This window comes from Vigna umbellata, chromosome 5, assembly GCF_029865625.1.
Source record: "Vigna umbellata cultivar VRB3 chromosome 5, Vumbellata_1.0, whole genome shotgun sequence".
In the NCBI taxonomy this organism is placed as follows: Eukaryota; Viridiplantae; Streptophyta; class Magnoliopsida; order Fabales; family Fabaceae; genus Vigna; species Vigna umbellata.
In genome coordinates, this window is record NC_142169.1 from 52445062 (window position 1) to 52465740 (window position 20679).

Genomic DNA, 20679 nt, shown 5'->3' on the forward strand with positions numbered 1-20679 from the left:
CGAAGCAAACACACACCTTTCCACCCCTTGGAGGAAGATCTTGGATGCTTAGGCTACCTTCTCATCTTTCTAGGGTTCTATCTTTCATTCTTTCATTATTGTTCATCTAGATTCACCATGAATATGGTGAACTAAACCTTGTATTGTTGTTGGGGAATCAATGTAGTCTTCTGAAACTCTCATATATGGAATTTATGTTTTAACATCTTATTTTAAGATACATGCTTTCTTTCATCATTAGTTAGGATTTTTCCTCCTTGCTTAAAGCTTGCATTGTTTAACTCATTCAATGCCATGATTATTGATTTTGTCGATATGGGAACATACGGGGAAATCTAGATCCGGGGAATTTCTCCCAATAGCATATTGCCTAGACATAGGAATATGAGGGTTGGTTGCCGTTAAGCTTCTGCACTTCAGAATTAATTATTAGGGATGCTAGGAATTGTATGAACTCGTAATTAAGGATATGCCTTCTTGCAAGGTGATTTACAGAGTGGCATTAATATTGATGAAAAGAATGATGAATTCCTAAAGTATATGAGAGTGGATAAGATGAAATTGATTACCCCAACAACATACTCATCCATCTAATTCATTAAAGTGTTTGATTTCCTCTTTTCCATTGATCAAATTCATGCATACATGTTTAATTATTGTCTTTTGCATTCAAAACCTACAATCAATCGTTCACAAGTCTTAAATAATCAACAAATCATATAACTAACTAGGTCGTGAGTCCTTTGGGAGAACGATACTTGGTCTTACCGAGTTTATTACTTGATACGATTCGGTCACACTTGCCAAGGGTTAAACAAGTTTTTGGCGCCGTTTTTCGGTGTTCATAAATTTGTCATCATCTTACCACTTCTCTCTTCTTTTTTTTTAACTCAAACACACATCATCCTCTCTTTGCTTTGACCTTTCAACCCAAACCAAACTTCCAATTCTTCTCCTCTGTTACGTCACTTTCCGTGTGCCCATCTCCACCTTTCACTTTTTTTTTCCTCTCTCATGCTCTTCTTCCACATAAAGCGCCAACTCCGTCACTCATCACGTAGTTTTCTCTAAACCCTCACGATCATTCATCTCCTTTTCATAACCCATGCCTTCCTCTTCCAACAATGGAAGAGAACCCTCACTCCCATCCTAACCACGCTCTTGGTCAAAGAGTGTAGATAAGTGTCCCGCAATATTTTTCAATTATGCAAGGTAAAAAGGGACTCAAGATATCATACATTACAACGTAGTTTAAGTGTACCCATAATATTTTCTCATAAACATACAACATTTCAAGGTACTCCAAAGCATGTAGACCCATTATAAAACCACACATACACAACAATACAGATGTATAACCCATGGTATACCTATTACAACTTCAAAAACGAAAATACCAATATATATATACAACTGAAGTCCCCTTCACAATCCAATTCCGAAATTACATGTAAATAATCATCCTCCACACCCCACACATGAAACTCAACACAAAAAGAGAATGCATACCTCAACATGTTAACTTTATCTCAACACAAAAGAGAATGCATGCAACAACATGTTAAGCTTCTACCCATCATACACCATGTTATATCCCAAGTTAAACCCCTTACCTCTAGCTCCAAGCAAGCTTCCAAAGTCCTTATATTTCCTCCCTTCACTAGACTTCAAGCCCTTCTCTTCTCTAGGTTCCTCTTCAAGTTACGTCCCAAGCTCTAAACTAGGGTGACTCTTTTCTTCTCTCTCACCAACTTGGTTGCTCTCCAAAAGTGCCTCTCCAACTCACGGTTCTTTCTCTCTTTTTCACTCTCCAAGTGTTTGTTTTTCAACCCTACTAACTTAAACTTACTCACTTAAGTAGAAACTAACTCTAAACCTCACTAACCCTTCATTAACCACTGAAGGTTACTCTCAAGGACACCTTATACCACTAACTTCATATTCTCATTCCTAACTCCTCGTTATCCCAATAACCTCACATTAACGGTGATAAGTGGTAATGTTAAAGTGCCTCCATAATATTAATTTAGATAGCCTACAACTTTTATTAAATGGGTAACCTCCCAAGGAATTCAAAGGTCACTTATAATTCTTTCCAAAGCTAAGAGAAAGGGTGCCCAACACCTATGCAAAGTAGAAAATACACTACCCTGGAACCTTTCACGTAACCAACATAAAGGCACCACCATTTCCCTAGCTTTTCTCTCTCCAACCATCCAAATTCACATCTAATAAAATAAAGTAAAGCAAAACAAAAGAACCAAGAAGGTAGGAATACTACCTCTGCAGCGTGTAAATACAACCCCAAAAATTCAATGTGGGACCTACATGCCAAGGTGGAACTTAAAAAGAGCTAAGAGCCTTTTTGACCTTAGGAGGGCTTGAACTTGAGACCAAGCACACACCCATTTCATGCACACTCACAACAACCACTAGACCAGGCTCCATCCACTGATACAATAGCGCAAACAAATATACTTAAATACTCTTTCAACCTTTTTCGAAAATTAATATAAAATCAATATTAATTTAATTTTCTTCCCTTCCTTAAATATTTCTCAACATTGTTTCACATCACAATTTATTATCTAATACCACAAAATAAAATACTTAAAGTAAGAAATCATTTTATTTATACGGGTCTTACAAAAAGGGCCAAAAATAATAACAACTTAACAAAGAATAATAACACAACGCAAATTCAATCCTCCTTGTTGTGAGAATCTACGAGGAGCACCAAACAAATAGAGAAAAAACAGAATCCAAAACACAAAGAGACACAAACAATTTTTTTAGGTGAAAAACCCTTCAATGTAAGGTTAAAAACCATGAGTCATCCAGACCAAAGAAAAATCTACCATGATCAATAATAGGGTGCAAAAGAGTCTCCGATAAAAACACCAAATGGGGTTTTCAATCAGCCAAACTAACTAAGAATAATGCTTACAAATGAGAATAAAGAAGATGAAAATTCTCCAAAACAAAGTTGTTAATGCGAGGCTGTTTTCTCCCAAACTAGACCTCTAATTGACAATTCGAACGATCAGAATGAAGAACCATACGTTTGGAACCCGTTTTCCAAAAATCAATATGATCCAACGGTGGATGACTTCACAACAATAAAAACACCAGTGTAGGTTTTATGTTATGTGGGAATGACTTTTTCTCTTCCTTTCTCTCTCATTTGTTTTTTCCCTCTCTTCAAATGACTCTAATGTGCCCTACTAATTTGATCAATCTCCACTTAAGCAAAGTGAGACATAATGGTCCACATTATTTGGCCTATTATCCACATAGGAAGAAAGCCCAATAACCCAATACTTACAACATATATTTGCATGGAAACCCCAATGCATCATAATTTTATTCTCTCTTAGCATGAAACCCTTTGTTGGGATAACTCAACAAAACATACATAATACATTCATAGGGAAAACCCATCACAAATATTACCAAAAACCTATTCTCATGCACACACAAACTCTTACCCAACAATAGCAACAAATAATCATAACAATAATAATATAACACATATCAAACAAGTATTTTCATGCAAGTAAATCGAGAGTGCATAGCACACAACAAACAATGGTAAGCTTCCCCATACCTTGGCCAATTATAGAGTTTTATCTAACTTCAAAAACACCACAAATCCTCCCTATCATTGAGGTTTTCTATAGTTCTTCCTCTTTTCTCCTAGAAACGTCTTTTATCTCTCCCTTATCTTTCAAATTTTCATTTTTTGATTTTAGGGTAACAAAATGTAGACCCCTGTTTACTCTCCTCCTCTTTATCTTCTTTTATTTATCTCTATCTTTTAGTTTTAATAAAATCTCTCAGTTTATCTCTAAACCCACTAAGATTTCCTTTCTTATTATCTCTTAACTACTTTTTAAAATATCAACCACCAAATATTTTAAAAATCAACGTAATATTTTAAATTATCAAACAATATCTAATAATGATTTTCTGTAATAATAATAATATCTTTTTTAATCTTTAAACGCATCAAGATTATATCTCCTATTTTCATTTAACTAATTTAAAATAACAACAACTAAATCTTCTAAAATATTTACATAATATCATTTTATTAAATATCCAAATTATTTAATTTGCATGTTTTTCCTTTCTACATCCGCTTAATTAATTTCTACATTAATTGAATATAGGTAAAAAACTCTTTTGCCCTTAAAAAATATAAAAATAAAGAAATAACATAACAATTATCTTCTAACAAAAATATACATTAAAGAACATTAATTTCCAAATAAAAACTTAAAGTCTCAAAATTATTTTATCTTTTAAACCCTTATTTTCTCAGATCTTACACAAATAATATAATACGAATAATATAATACCTATACTCGACTCATTTAAAAATAGATATTAAAATACCTATTATCAATAAATATTTATTAAGTATTGATATTTTTATCCCCTGGAGATGTAACATATTTCATATTTTAACACGTGACATATTTCATATTTTAACATGTGATATCTTTTAATTTAATCCAATTTATCAATAAAAGATCAAATTAATTTTTTTAAAAGAATTCAACTCAATTGAATAAAAAGTATATAAAATTAAATATAAAAGCATTTAAGCTCTATAATATGATGTTGTGTTCTGTATAGTTATATTTTCTTATAATGAAATATAAAATAACCATATATTTTAATATTAGTGTAATAAAAATTATATCATATAATTATAAAATATATATTTGTTAATTTTATATTATTATGAAATTATAAAATTATATGTGATTTTAACTAAGATAAGATAATAAGATAAGGCTTATATCACCTAATTAAAAATCAAGTCATCTTATTAATTGAAAAATTAGATGATAGAAACTCTATTGATATATATAATTTTTTAAGTGCTCAATATATTTGTGTCCATATTTTTTTTTTCATTTTACTCTTTAAATAATTTTTTTAAATTTAATATTTTTTAAAATCAAATAAATAAAGATTATCTATAAATAATTAAAAACTATTTACAATTAAATTGTAAAATTATTTATATATTTTTTATAATTATAATTTTATTACTTTTATATCATAAAAGTAGCGCATATGTGTTTATTAGTGAAAATTTAATAGAATTTAATTGAAAATTTTTAAATTTATTAATAAGTTGAAACTTAATTAAATTTAAAATAAAAGTAAAAATGAAATATAAAGTTATAGACTTAAATATATGTTTCTTTTTTCCTGTCTTGCTTTAAGTCCTTATTTATTTTAGGGTTAAATATGTTTTTCGTTTCTTAAATATCACACAATTTTGGGTTTAGTGTAAGACCCTGAAAAATTAAAGGAAAATGTGAATCTCGGGTCATTAGTAGAGTAAGAAACCAAAAATGTATCAAGTTGTAACAAAAGTTAAAGTTTATATGCAAAATACAATGCTGTCAACTTTGACATGGTTTGGTATTTTAATTATAATTAATTTTACAAATTAGATATTAAGTTGACTCTTTTTCCATAAGAAAGTAGACTCGAATAGCTTCGATTCGAGTACTTATACGCATAATTCCGACATCGGGAAGGGGTTCAACCGGACTGACAAAGTTGTCAAAATCAGACTCACTCGCTGTACGCGTTTTGGACGCGTTTTGAACGCGTTTTGACTCAGTAAACGCGTTTTACTATTTAAACACGTTTTTCTGGTTATTTAAGAGGGTTTTGGGGCTGAGAGAATTCCTAAGTTGAATCTGAGAACTGTTACCTAAAAGCATTGGACCAGAGAAGTTTTAGAGCTCAGTTTGGAGCCGCGAGAAGGAATTCTAAGGCAGAGGAACGTCGGGGAACCGTTTGAAAGCAAGCTTAGGAGAAAACCGTAAGGGGAGCTAACCTTGAGTCTTTTTGTTTCTGTATGATTTTAAATTTGGTATATGATTAGGATTTTGACTCTCTTTATGATTTTAGAAGGAAATTCTGTTTCTGTTGTGTCTTTTGAATTGATCTACGGTTTGGAATCGGGATGTGTTTCTGTTTTTGATAATTTTGAAGAGATCTTGTTCGCATTAAGTATTTTGAATCGGTGGAATTTTTTTTTGTATACGTATAGATCGAAGAATTTGAATTTGTTTATGGATTTAAAAAGGAGACTAGGCTTTTGATATGAAATTTTGGACCGGACTATTTATCCGCTACCTCTTTGTTAAATGTTTAGTTTAGATGATTATAAGATTTGGATGAATATGGGTTGTTGATAGGAGATGAGTTTTTGGACGTCTATAAAGCCGGTATGAGGGAAGGAACAGTCGGTATAGCCCGGAAAGTGAATTTTCGTGATTTTGGAATAGTAAATTCGCTAGAGTGAATGAGTCAACTCGCTGGAGCAAGTTATGCGTGACAAATTTAGTGTTTTTGATGTTTTTGACGTTTTGGGAGTTCTGGATGTCCGTTTTGGACGTTCTTTAGGTCGATATGGGGGTTTTTGACCCTTCCGGAGTCATCAGTGAGGGTATCTAAACTATTTGAACTACTTAAGGGTTCGAATTAATAGACCATAAAGAGTTATGTGTTAATAAGTAATGTTTTCTGTGAGGATGTGAAATGTCTGAGTATGTGAGAGTTATTTTCTTGAGATATGACTAAAGATGATAACATGTTGACATGTGTACTTATGAATGGAAAGTGTGAGGAACTCCTGGTTGATTTTGTGTCAAGTACTGTACGTATGAATATAGGAACTCAGATTTAGTGGTTCATTCTTATGCTCTCAATAGTCTCGATCTCACTTAGAGAGAAAGCTATGTAGTGGAGAGTGGGAAATCCTTACCGAAGATCCACAATGGGGGACAGAGTAGGAAGGATGTAGCTTCAGTGGTTGTATTCATATCCGAAGATCCAGTTTGGGGGACAGAGTAGGATAGAATAATTGGGCTAGCAAATAAGTGCATCCATATCCGAAGATCCAGTTTGGGGAACAGAGTAGGATAGGATGTAGCTGAGTAAAGTACCACTGCAAGTGTAGAACTAGCTAAGAGTTCAATATTCATACGATGATCCAGATGAGTGAGTTTACGATGATAATGGTATGTTTATTATATTATTGAGTAATTTAACTTATAAGATGGAAGTTTGGTTATTAATTTAATTTACCATGATGTTTTGTATTGCATTAGCTCACCCTTGCTTTGTCTGTTGTGTGGTTGTTCTTTTGTGTTATGTGTTTTGTCTGGCGATGATCATCCGGTGGATGGGAGCAGAAGTTGGTGATATGCCGGTGGAGCAAGCATTAGATGGAGGATCGACGGAAGCTTAGTTTTAAGAATGAGCCTTATAAATTGTCTATGTTTTAAGTGTGAATTGTATTTGGTTTGAAATTTGAGTGTGGGTTTGTATAATAATGAGGAAAACTGTTATTCCTCCTCCTATCAACTGTTCTATTGTATCAATGATGTAAGAACTCTATTATAGTTTAATGCTATAATAATTGGGATGTTACATTTAGTCCCTACTCGAAACTTTGATTGCTTTTAGTCCTCATAGTTTTGAAAATATTACTATTAGTCCTTAAAATTGAACGACGTTAACTTTTGTTTGATGTGGCAAACGGCGAGGCCACGTCTTATGCCAACTTCCCTCTTCACTCTCTGCCACGTTGTTTTTCTTTTTATCTGGCCAATAAGAATCTGACACGTGTCAGCCCCCTTCCACCCCAAATTAGGGTTTGCCATATTGGGGAAACTTGCCCTTGCACCTGCACCACGATTTTGCTCTTCTATCTTACGCCGTCATGAGCCAAGAACGCGAGAAGGGAAGGGTTGCTCTCTTGCACGTGGCGAATGGAGTTTCTGCTGTGTTTTTGGATTTGCAGGTCTGTTGCAGGTGATGGCGCATCTCGATGGGAGGATGTCGCGACTTGCAAGGATTTTGCGCGTTGAAGGTGGCGTTGATGGAGGATGGCGTCGCTGTAGGGGAGCTTGAGAGATGAAGGCGCGACGGCGGAGAGGCTTAGGCGATTTATGGTTCGTCGCAGCACTCGTGATTTAGGATTTCGCTTGGTCGTGGTTCTCGATTGGTCGGAGTGAACTCGGTGTGCGTCTTCCGGCATGGTGTGATTTGCTATTGGGGTTGTTCGCATTTTCTGAATTTGTCTGAGTTTTAGGTGATTTTGGGAATGCCATGGATGCTCGCGTTTTTTGGAATGCCATGGAGCAGATGTTGACGGCGCGGAACAGTGGACGTTGACGGCCGTCTGCTTCGCCGAAATGGGGATGATAACCCCTGCTTTTGGGCTGCACCGAATCAGAGGAAGGGTAGACCAGTCCTCACGACTCTGACCGGTTGTCGAGGACGGCGTCGGCGGTGACCATCCTCGTTTGTGGCTCGCGGAGGCTAGGCTCTCACAGGCGGCGATTGGCGGAGGAACGAGAGAGCTTCCCTCTCGCGCGCGGAGAAAAGGCAAGGAGAGAGAAATCGACGTCGCGGCTGACAATGGCCCCGGTGGCGATTAGTGTCGCTGGCAACGCCTTGGACTGAGCGGTAGGTCCGACACGGCGGCTGGTCCGATGAAGGCTAGGGTGCGCGCGTGTAAGGTGAGGCAAACCCCTCCCAAGGGCTCCCTTGTTTGAAGAAAGGGCTCTGTTGTTTGGATTCTTTGCAGGTGAAGAATGAATATGCTTGCTTGATCTGCGGCTTGGGCTGTTGCGCGATTGGGGTGATGGTGCACGAGAAGCAAAATTGTGGTTGCTTTGCCGGAGAAGACGAACGAAGTTCTCAAGCACAAGCAATGTGGCAGAGAGTAAAGAGGCAAGCTGGCATAAGATGTGGTCTCGCCGTTTGCCACATCAAACAAAAGTTAACGTAGTTCAATTTTTAGGACTAATAGTAATAGTTTCAAAACTATGAGGACTAAAAGCAATCAAAGTTTCGAGTAGGATCTAAACCCAAAATTGTGTGATACTTAATGGACGAAAAACATATTTAACCCTTTATTTTATTTATAAAAATATTAATGATATGCAAATTATTTGGTTTTAGTCAACAAAAATATATTTTTAAATAAACTAATTCAAAATTAAAAAGGTATTATAAGAACTATAAAAAGGTATTTTATAAAATCTAATCCAAAACAAATACTTTTATCAAAGTAAAGTCATTTGTTACAAATACAAAAAATAAAGGTTTAATACCCAATTTTGTCCCCAGTTTGGTTCGGAAATCTCAATTTAGTCCCTCGTTAGAAAAGTAATTGTAATGGATCCTTACTTGTACATTTGTGAGTCAAGTTAATCCCTTCCGTTAAATATAAGCAAACGGAGTTAATAGGATGATGATGTGGCAGTAGTTAGTGGTTAGGTGTCAAAACTCAATAGTGTGCGTGCTTACGTGGTGTTGAATTAGAGAAGTTTGGGTTTTATTAGAAATTGGGTTTATTTTAATTGGGGATAAATTGGCAGCAGTTAGGGTTTTTAATTAATTTTGTGCAATTGAACAGAGACAAAGTTAGGGTTGTGGTGGAATTGTAATATGATGTTTTGAAATGGGAGGTTGGGGGATTTTGGGTTGGCCAAGCTTTACGAGCATGGTGCCAAGCCTAGCACCACACGTGTGGTGGGAACGATGGGGTACCTTGCACCTGAACTCACACGAACGGGGAAACCCACCACCAGTTCTGATGTTTACGCTTTCACAGCGTTGTTGTTGGAGGTGGTGTGCGGGAGGAGGCCCATTGAGGTGAAGGCATTGCCGGAGGAGCTGGTGCTGGTGGACTGGGTCTGGGAGCGGTGGCACATGGGGGCGCCGCTGGCGGTGGTGGACCTCAGGTTGGGTGGGGTGTTTGATGAGGTGGAAGTTTTGGTAGTGATTAAAGTGGGGTTGTACTGTTCCGCGGAGGCACCAGAGAAGAGGCCCAGCATGAGGCAGGTGGTGAGGTATTTGGAGAGGGAGGTGGCGCGGCCTCCGCCGGTGGTTTACGGGAAAAAAAAAGATGGTGGCGGTGGCTACTACGAGGAGTTACATAATATGATGTTTTGAAATCAACGTGAAATCTGAATTAAAGCATCTGAAATTATGGTTTCAATTTACATTTTGTGTGATATTGTCTGAACCTCTGCTTCAATTGCACAAAATTAATTAAAAACCCTAACTGCTGCCAATTTATCCCCAATTAAAATAAATCCAATTTCTAATAAAACCCAAACTTCTCTAATTCAACACCACGTAAGCATGCACACAATTGCGTTTTGACACTTAACCATTAACTACTGCCACATCATCATCTCATTAACTCCGTTTGCTTATATTTAACGGAAGGGACTAACTTGACTCACAAATTTACAAGTAAGGATCCATTACAATTACTTTTCTAACGAAAGACTATATTGAGATTTCCAAACCAAACTGGAGACAAAATTGAGTATTAAATCAAAAATAAACTACCACTGTATTTCATAAATTAAAAATATATTTAAGTCAAAATTATTCCGGCAATAAAGTAAAATATTAATTTTATTTTGTAATGAAATTATTCAAAGTAACATAATGATAATGTAGACACTATTCTAAAGATTTGGGAAAAACAACCTCAGTGTATAGTTGTTGTTTTTCTTACCTCAGCTGTTGATCTTTCACAAAAGAACCTAACACTAACAAGTTCGTCTCTTTGACCTTCCAACTCTTTCTTAGGGCAATAAAAGTATTTTTAATTTTTCTATTTTAATTCAAACTATTCTTCCCTTTCTGCAAATTGTTCTGGTTTTGGCATTACCACCATCAGCATTCCCCTTGACCTAAGCCACCTTTGTGAATCAGTGAAAGACCAATTGATGTTCAATTGAAATCAAGATGAGTTTTGTGCCAAAGGAGACAATCGAAGTCATCGCACAGAGCATCGGCATCACCAATTTGTCCCCCGATGTTGCCCTCGCTCTCGCCCCCGATCTCGAATATCGCATTCGTGAAATCATGCAGGTATCATTTGCAATGTTCTCGTACCCTCTTGCGCAATTTTTGAATTTTCGCGGGTAATTTGAGACCCCTTTGTTGGTTTCGTCGCGCCGCGATGACCCGGTTCGTCTCAGGTGCTAACGGTGAAGCCCACTTTCTAAATCACGTTAAAAGTTTTATCTTTGAGGGAAATTAATGAAGTTCCCTTATTTGGTTCTTGAGTTTTTATAAAAGGGGTGTAGCGGTTGTTTGGATTTTGATATTGTTGTTCCTTTTTTTTGTTGTTACCATTACTGCTACTACTTTGAATGTGGCTAATTGAAGCATGGGTTGTTTGTTTTGAATTGGACAGGAGTCGATAAAATGCATGCGCCATTCGATGAGAACTTTTCTTAGTACAGAGGATGTGGATACTGCACTTGCATTGAGAAATTTGGAGGTGACTTGTTTTTCTTTTTATGTGTTTACTTTGGCTTTTAGAATTTATTATTCTGTTTTCAAACTTTTATGGATTTGTTGACGGTTTATTGAGGTAGCATGTGTTTTTCCTACCCTGTAAACAGTTTTTCCTCAGACTAGTGTATATAAAGGTTTTGTAAGTGTATCTATGAAAAGGTTACTTATTTGTCGTTAAGAGGATGGCAAATTGGTAATGGTGGTGCTCTTGTGCATACTCTTATGAGAGTAGTGGTTGTGCACAGTAGAATGCCTCATTCAAATCAAGATATTGCTTTCAAATTTTTATAATGGCAAACACTTCTCCATATAATTCGTGTTTCACTATGAAATGCTTATCACCATGTTTAAACCACCCCTAGCTTTTTGAAATTTTTATCTTTGAACTTGATTTTTGGTTTATTATTTTTTGTGCTTGTTGTCATGTATCAGCCGATATATGGGTTCACCTCTAATGATCCTCCGAGGTTCAAAAGAGCTGCTGGACATAAGGATTTGTTCTACATCGATGACAAAGATGTGGATATCAAAGATGTAAGATTTCTAGGTACACCAAGATTGCCATTCTGATAATAAAAATTGTTTAATTGCTTTTTGATACGATGTTCTCATATTTTTCTTGATTTGAGCAGCTTATTGAAGCTCCTTTACCGAAAGCACCCCTTGATACATCAATTACCAGTCACTGGTTGGCTATTGAAGGTGTGCAACCTGCAATTCCTGAAAACGCTCCAGTTGAAGGTATTTTTTCCAGATTTAAGCACAATAAAACTGAATTAAACCTCCTTAATGCTCTGAGTTCCAACCATGCTCATTCTCTGTATGATAATATGATCAATTTCCTATCTAGCCAACCTGCTATAACCTCCTTAATGGTACACTGAATTTTGTATTTTACCAAACTGTATGAAGTTCATGATGAAGTTTGATTTTCCTGACATTGACATATTTATTTGCCCTGCGTTAATTGCAGCTCCTCCCTCTGAGATACGAAAATCTGAATATAAGGAAGATGGGCTTTCTGTTGATGTTAAATTACCTGTTAAACATTTAATAACAAGGGAGCTTCAGGTAAACACATTATGTGGTGTATCAATTGTTTATGCAATTCCATGTTTTTGTACTTCACTTAAGGATCTTTATTTCTTACAGCTCTACTACGAGAAAATAACTTACCTTACATTAAATAAGTCTGGATCCATTCCGTTCAGAAGAGCATTGGTTAGCTTGGCGACAGACTCAGGACTCCATCCCTTAGTTCCATATTTCACATGTTTTGTTGCCGATGAGGTATTGACAAGTTTGTCAGTGATGTTTTTGGTTAAGGTTCTTAATTCAGTGTGCGAAATAGAGCATAAACCCTCACTTTTATCCTTTTTCTCTTGTCATATCAGGTGGCACGTAATTTACATAATTTAGCTGTTTTATTTGCCTTGATGCGCCTTGTGCGGAGCCTTGTGCAAAATTCTCAGATACACATAGAACTTTATGTAAGTTTGACACCAATGTAAATGATTTTGCACATATATATATATATATATATATATTTATGTATGTATGTATGTATATATACATCGTTGACTTCAGATGATTGTTGTTATATATGACAACTGATGAGTTTGATCTCTGATATTTAAAATCTGCAGTTACATCAATTGATGCCACCTATCATTACTTGCCTTGTTGCAAAAAGGATAGGAAGCAGACTATCTGACGATCATTGGGAGCTTAGGAACTTCAGTGCTAATCTTGTTGCTTCAATATGCCAAAGGTGTGGACTTTCTTTCGATTGGATAAGAATTTAAATACCATGGAAGAGATAATTTAATTATGAAGTTAACTTTTGCAGCATGTGCATTGTTTTCAATTTTTCTATTTTTTATATACAGATTTGAGTAGGAGATTTATTTAGAGTTATTTCTTCATTATTTTTAATTAAGAAAGATTTTCCTTATTTCTTTTAATTGTGTCTGATTTGTGGCCCATAAATTGTTGAGGCTGTTAAACTTGCATGTGTTTGAAATAGAATATTGTTGGAGATTCCATATCTAGTAGAGATATGGTCAAATTGTGGTATATAAGTAGGTGTAAATCTGATCTTATAAACCGGTTTTGTAAGGTTGAGATAGATTTAAACATACATGTTTCATACAGAATACTATATATAGGTATATAGCTGACATTGATACTTTACAGTTTAACTGCACAAGTTGAGCAATGTGTTTTGTAAAACAATAATGATGCAAAGGGCTTCTTAATATGCATATCTAAATTTCCTCAAGATGGCACATACTTTGGTTTGATAAGGAAGATTTTGTATTTAGCAACTACAGACTACTGAGCTTGCTTATATTTATTTTTTTGAGTTCTAAATTTCTTGTCTCTGGAAATTTCAGATTTGGGCATATTTATCACAATCTGCAGCCACGTGTGACAAAGACATTTCTTCATTCTTTCTTGGACCCTACAAAAGCTCTGCCTCAGCACTATGGTGCAATTAAAGGGATAGAAGCTCTTGGATCAAGAATTGTATGTTCTGACCTTGATTTAAATGTGTTATGGTTGTTAAATTGTTTTCATCTTATTTGTTTGATGATCTCTTATGGATAATAATCGAATGAAGACACTATACTTTTCCTTTTTATATCAGATATGATTATTTTCTTATACAAACATGATAATTTTTATCATCTGTTTAGTTGTTGTGGACTATAATGGAGAACTATCACTTTTTTTTTTAATATGATGTTACTAAATATGTGCATTTTTATTACAATCTTAATTTGTATGGGGTGCACTGGTGACTTTTATGCTTTATGATTTAGAACCTCTGGTTGTATTGGTGCAAACTAATGCTTACATTTCTTCACTTTGAGTAGATTCACTTGCTTATACTTCCAAATCTCGAGCCATATTTGCATCTTCTTGAGCCAGAAATGCAACCTGAGAAACAAAACAATGAAATGAAGAGGCATGAAGCTTGGCAGGTTTATGGAGCTTTGTTGGTGAGTTCTGATGGTTTAATTATGCATAAATTGGTTTGTTTTCACTGAACATCTCTTTAGCTGATCACTGAAGTCAAATCTTTCAGGGTGCAGTAGGCAAATGTGTGCATGAAAAGGTAAAAAATTTCAGCAATTTGTTCTCTCCTCCAACTCGGCTTACTTCAAGAGGCAGTGGAAAAGCCATTATTCCAATGTCAGGTATGACTTTATTTTTCTACCACCGCAATTATATTGATGTGTTTGAAGAGAAATACATGCTTGATCTTGAATGGAGTAATGAATAAATTTGTTTGTATGCATGCCTTATGTTGATAGCTGTATGATCTCTCTCTCCTTCTCAAAGTTAACTTTTAGTCCTAACAGGCAACACAGACATAAGAAGGTCAGTGTATTTTTGAAAACATTTTCTTTTTAATAATAATAATACACAAGCTAGTTTTTGAAACGCATTGCCCTACAAAGAATAATTATTCAATAACCATTTATAGTAAATACTATTTCAATATAAACTGCTTTGAACAATATGTACCAATGGATTTTTAATATTTTGTGCTAATAATATTTTAATGTATTATTCCTTGCTTGGGATAAAAAGGGAGAGAGAAAGGGTCAATCTTCTTGTTTCATCGTTAAAAAAATAATTCTATATAAATTCCAAGATGATTGATTTTAACTACTGTTACTTTTCCCTTCATAAGCACTTCTGTTTTCCTAGTGAACTGAACGATTTTTAAACTTAGTACCGAAATGGAAGATTATATGGAAGTAAACTAATCAAATCCTTAACCACACATGGATATTAGATATTGATTTAAAGTAAATGAAATTTTGACCATTCATGCAACATTAAATGTTTACAATCCTAAAGCCTGATTTAAAGTAAATGGACTGAATTTGTTTCCATCAGAATGCTCATTTTGGCATCCATGTTTTCCTATAATCAGAAAACAATCTTTACTTTTGTGCTCTTATAATGATCATACTCCATCTTTACACTAATGAAGGCAAACGAAAAGCCAGTGCCGACAATCTGATGCAGCAGCAACCTCCAATGAAGAAACTTTCAACAGATGGCCATGGAGGTGTAATACCAATGAACTCTATGTCAGTTGACATGAAAGGCTCAACAGGGGGATTTTCCACCATGATGGGGGCTCCTGTGATGTCGATGGCTAGTCAAATTTCAACCGACAAGGCGGCAGGGAGGGAGGTTATAGATGAACAAAGGAAGGTGTCTGCCACTCTTGCTCAGGCTTGGAAGGATGACATTGATGCAGGAAATTTGGTGTCATCAGTGGTTGAATTGTTTGGCGAAAGGGTGTTACCATTTGTTCCAAACCCTGAAGCATTTATGTTTTTGTAGCACTAGAGTTGCAGTGTAGGTATTTGTTTTTGCATGTGAAAGTGCATGCAATAAGGTGGCATGCTTCATATATGACTTGCTGCAGAATATAAATTACCATAGGCTAGAGTAGAAATTAACCTGTATTTAAATTTGATATTAAAGTCATGGGAAATGCCTAAGAAAAGCTCATGAAAAAACCAGTAACACGTCTTACATTGTCTTTTAGATTATTTATTCAGTAATTGAACACTCTGACAAAGCAGAGGGTCAATAGATGAAAAATCATGATATCTCTTGAAAAAAATTACAAAACAAAACATTGAAGAACAATTCATATGAAAAGGATCTGCATAAACTAATATTAACGAAACCAAATCACTGTAATGAATATTTTGTGAGAAAATTGACGCAAGAGTCATATTTGCTTTCGTTAAGAAAATCCAAATAATTGCAAATGAAACATCAATCGGGAAAAATGGTAACATTAACTGAAGCTCGCGTAGATACTATATATAGAATATAGAATCTGTTACAATGTGAAGGACAAAAAGGTTACCATCGTTGTCTCAGCTGCAATTCAGGTTTCAAATACAAAAAAGAAATGTGACGTTCTAATTTCGTAAAAAAAATAGTAATTAAAATTGTTGGAATATGACATTTATAAAAAATATTTAAGGATTTTTTTTCTAACATTTATAATAATTATAGTATGCTGAAATACCAGTATTATTTATTTTCCTTGTCAGGTGCAGCAATTTCTTTAAAAAAGAGAAATAAGAAAAAGCTAAATGTGAGAGTTCACACACATCACACACTAGTATTGTCACCACTGCATAACCTTCTGTTGCGCTTTTCTTCCTTCCTTCGTTTCCAATCCACAAAACTGAACTTGAACGATGAAAACTGAACTTAATTCTCGTCTTCTTCTAAAACCCTAAACCCCAATTCTTCATCATCAAACCTAAAACAACAACCCTCACAAGTGTTACAATGGCCGTGCTTGCCCTTACTAACCCAAGTTCTATTCGCCACAATGCATTCTCTTATTCTTCTTCTTCCTCTTTCGCTCTCAGAACAAGAACGTGCGTCACCGCACCCCCGCGACGCCGTTTCGCGTCCGTGAGGTGCTGCTCCTTCTCGACACTCGAGAGCGCGAAGATTAAGGTTGTCGGCGTCGGGGGCGGCGGGAACAATGCCGTTAACCGCATGATTGGTTGCGGATTGCACGTGCGTTTTTCGTTTCCCCTTTTTGTATTTACTAATACTTTTGTTTAAAATCTCACTTGATGTCTTTTAATGGGTCATTTTTGTTTAATTTATGAAACTATGAACAATGTGAGATTGTATGGTATCTTTGGTGGGTTTGTTAAGAAACCCATTTGGTGTATCTGTTAATTCGTCATTTTTATATATTTTGTTAGTGTTTTTGAACACTGAAATTGTCGATAACTATGTTGTTTTTTAATGGAATATGTTTCTTGGTTTTTACTTTGGTAAGATGTATTTTGGGTTTCTAAAGATTTAGTCGAAACTGTTTTAAGAGCCTATCTTTTTTTGGCACTTCTATCGGTGAGGTCAAAAGTACCGAGTCAGATCATCAAATTTAGAATACGAGGGTCACTGCATTTAAAATGTAGAGTAATTTTAACCGAATCTTGACGGTATGATGGCCAAGATAGTGTAGATTTTTTCATTAAAGTACTGTTTATGTTTTTGCTAATGCTGTATTCTTGTACAATTCTTGTTTTTTTTTTAATCAGGGTGTAGAATTTTATGCTATAAATACCGATGCTCAGGCACTGTTGCATTCTGCGGCCGAGAACCCTATCAAAATTGGAGAGCTTCTGACTAGGGGATTAGGTCAGACACTTGTATGTGTTCTGCTATGATGTGATTTGATTTGTATGCCTTTGTGGTTTGGCTTCCATATTTCAATGTTTCCTTTGATTCGAGATGCTTGATAGAGATGCAGGTACTGGGGGAAATCCACTTTTGGGGGAACAAGCTGCTGAGGAATCTAAAGATGCTATTGCTAGTGCTCTTCAAGGATCTGATTTAGTGTTCGTAACTGCTGGCATGGGTGGGGGAACTGGGTCTGGTGCTGCACCAGTAGTGGCCCGAATAGCAAAAGAGGCAGGTTACTTGACTGTAGGTGTAGTTACTTATCCCTTCAGTTTTGAAGGACGCAAAAGATCATTGCAGGCAGGTGTCATTTCTTTCCTTATTTGAGAATATGATTAGGTCATGTGTTATAACTGATAATCATCTTAGTTATGGTTGAACTGTGATAATTTACTTTGAAAATTGATTGATGTTATATTGTATTGTCTTGATCCGACGATACTTATAGAAGTTAAAATTCCGGTTTTATCCTTTCAGGCACTGGAAGCCATTGAAAAGCTGCAGAAAAATGTGGATACTCTTATAGTGATTCCAAATGACCGCCTCCTTGACATGGCTGATGAGCAGACCCCTCTTCAGGATGCTTTCCGTCTGGCAGATGATGTTCTGAGGCAAGGAGTGCAGGGAATATCAGACATCATAACAGTGAGTTGATTAACAATTTTAGAAGACTTTCTATCTGGAAGCGGTACCATGGAAAGCATTAGTTGTTCATTCTAGGATGGTAGATTGAGAAGAGTAAGAGGGTACATTACAGGCTTCAATCATTTTCCATATCCTTTCTCCCAACTCATTGGAGTGTTTGCCCCACTGTCATAATTAAACAATTATATATTGCAAAGTGCATTTTGATGTCGGTTTACGAGGATGATATTCCTACTGTCTTTTTACAGATACCTGGGCTTGTAAATGTGGATTTTGCTGATGTAAAAGCTGTGATGAAAGACTCTGGAACTGCAATGCTTGGTGTGGGTGTTTCCTCCAGTAAAAACCGTGCCGAAGAAGCTGCAGAGCAGGCTACTTTGGCTCCCTTAATCGGCTCTTCTATTCAGTCAGCTACTGGAGTGGTGTATAATATTACTGGAGGAAAAGACATAACTCTGCAGGAAGTAAACAGAGTGTCTCAGGTACTTCATTGGCAGAAGGAACATAGTTTTTGATCATATGAATATGTTTTAGGCATTTGTTTGGTTTTCTCAAAACTTCATAATTGTTGTAGGTGGTGACAAGTTTAGCTGACCCTTCTGCCAATATCATATTCGGTGCCGTTGTTGATGATCGCTACAATGGGGAGATTCATGTGACTATCATTGCAACTGGCTTCTCGCAGTCCTTCCAAAAGACACTACTAACAGATCCAAGGGCAGCAAAGTTGCTTGACAGAGTGCCTGAGGGCCAAGAAAGCAAGGCAGCTTCCTCTCCTCTCAAATCCTCAAACTATCCAACAGTTGGATCTAGAGCATCCCCACGAAAGCTCTTCTTTTAGTTACATAGTTCTTTCACACTTTTTTTTTTGGTTGTAGTTAATATCTTTGCTTATCTTGAAGATTAATTGAGATGTCATTCTGGTGATGGTGTCTTTCAAATATGGAGCTTGCTTTTACGAACTTCTTTTCTTCAAAATGTTGGCTATTTTCATGATTCGTTAGTCAGACTCTTGGTAACAAACAGCTTGTTTGTAGCTCACTCAAACAGCATTTTTGTCAAAGGAATGAATATATAAACTTTACTATGATATTCTCGTGTATTTAGTGTACACCATAACCAACAAGAGTTTTATGCAGTGATTAATATCAACTTTATGACTAATATGGATTCAATGCTAAGGTGAAATTTTTTAAGAGGATTCTTAGTATGTTTGAATGGAAATTTTTTAAATGGTAATTATTTCTGAAAAGAATTTGAAATATCTTATAATAAAACATGTTATTCGAATAGAAAATTTCAACAGGAATTTATATTTTCTTATTCTTTTCTCTTTTGTATCAATGTTTTTTTTTTCAAATTTTCCTTTTGTCTTAGACTTAGATCATTGATGCTTTGAGTTTAGACTTCGTCCACGGATAGGATGGTGTTGGTTTTATATCATTTTCTTTTTGTTTATGTAAGCTTCAATTTCTTTACGAAATGATATGGTTAATATCAAACAGAATCCTTTTGATTGATGTATATTATTTTTAATTGATGTTAGTCAAGATTATTTTATGACTAATATTGATAAGAACATATGTTAATGATGTTTATATACTAATTTTAGTAAGAATTTTCTTTATAACTATTGGATTATATATTTTATCAATATCACTGAGCCTTTTTATCAATATCATTGAAACCATTTTTATCAATGTATAATCCATGTTAATAAAAGTTAATTTTCTAATTGATATTGTTAAGAGCATTATATATCTCTTAAAGTAGAATAATGTTATTTCTTAATTAATGTTTGGTAATGAATATGAATTTTTTCCTGTTGAAGCTTATAGTGATTATTTTTTGTGCTGATGTCGTTATAACTTTTCTATTGACATTACTAGTTTTATCTAGTATTAAATTTACATTTCATAATAATTAAATATAAGAAATTAAAATTATCTGATTGAAATTAAATAATTTAAAATACAAAACAATTCAAATTTAATGTATTTTAGTTTTTCTAAAATTTGAATTCACATAATGTTAATATTATAATACCCCAATGTTTAAATACCTAAATATTGTTTTTATGGTATATACTTTTTCATCAATGATTAAATTAATAGTCAATTGTTTCGTTGAGCTTGGGCTAAACTTTTTAGGTAGTTGAACTTTATATCTTAAAATTGGATTATCTTCTGAGAATCTTTTGGATTTTGAAAAACTTATTCCCAAAAGAATGGAAGGTAATACAAGATATTAATGGAGGTGAAAAGGAAACACCCTTTCGATATTTTATTATGAAATTATTTAATACTGATTAAATGGAAAAATTACATAGGAATTATATGGTTAATTAAATTACTTCTAACTATTTTTGTAAAGACATACGAAAGCAAGTTTTTCAGCAAAAAAAAAAAAAAG

The 20679-nt window shown here is 34.9% G+C and overlaps 2 protein-coding genes, 1 long non-coding RNA gene and 1 pseudogene across 3 annotated transcripts; all 4 read left to right on the plus strand.

The window, feature by feature from the left end:
• The first annotated feature begins 5707 nt into the window (after window positions 1–5707).
• On the plus strand, window positions 5708–7487 carry LOC148198585 (uncharacterized). Its single transcript, XR_015786954.1, has 2 exons — window positions 5708–5851; window positions 7230–7487. It is a non-coding gene; the product is annotated as an uncharacterized LOC148198585 (long non-coding RNA).
• Window positions 7488–9588: 2101 nt separating this feature from the next.
• On the plus strand, window positions 9589–10002 carry LOC124822188 (L-type lectin-domain containing receptor kinase S.4 pseudogene; annotated as a pseudogene).
• Window positions 10003–10602: 600 nt separating this feature from the next.
• On the plus strand, window positions 10603–15920 carry LOC124822189 (transcription initiation factor TFIID subunit 6-like). Its single transcript, XM_088116613.1, has 13 exons — window positions 10603–10620; window positions 10780–10938; window positions 11267–11353; window positions 11803–11904; window positions 12003–12111; window positions 12344–12441; window positions 12523–12660; window positions 12765–12860; window positions 13017–13141; window positions 13767–13899; window positions 14250–14375; window positions 14462–14573; window positions 15380–15920. The coding sequence occupies exons 2-13, from the start codon at window positions 10813–10815 to the stop codon at window positions 15736–15738; spliced, it is 1611 nt and encodes a 536-aa protein (XP_087972739.1). The 5' UTR covers window positions 10603–10620; window positions 10780–10812; the 3' UTR covers window positions 15739–15920.
• A 593-nt stretch (window positions 15921–16513) lies between these two features.
• LOC124822190 (cell division protein FtsZ homolog 1, chloroplastic-like) lies at window positions 16514–19274 on the plus strand. Its single transcript, XM_047294163.2, has 6 exons — window positions 16514–16947; window positions 17481–17580; window positions 17693–17922; window positions 18100–18267; window positions 18516–18749; window positions 18842–19274. Exons 1-6 carry the CDS (start codon window positions 16711–16713, stop codon window positions 19106–19108), a joined length of 1236 nt encoding a protein of 411 aa, XP_047150119.1. The 5' UTR covers window positions 16514–16710; the 3' UTR covers window positions 19109–19274.
• Window positions 19275–20679: the final 1405 nt, after the last annotated feature.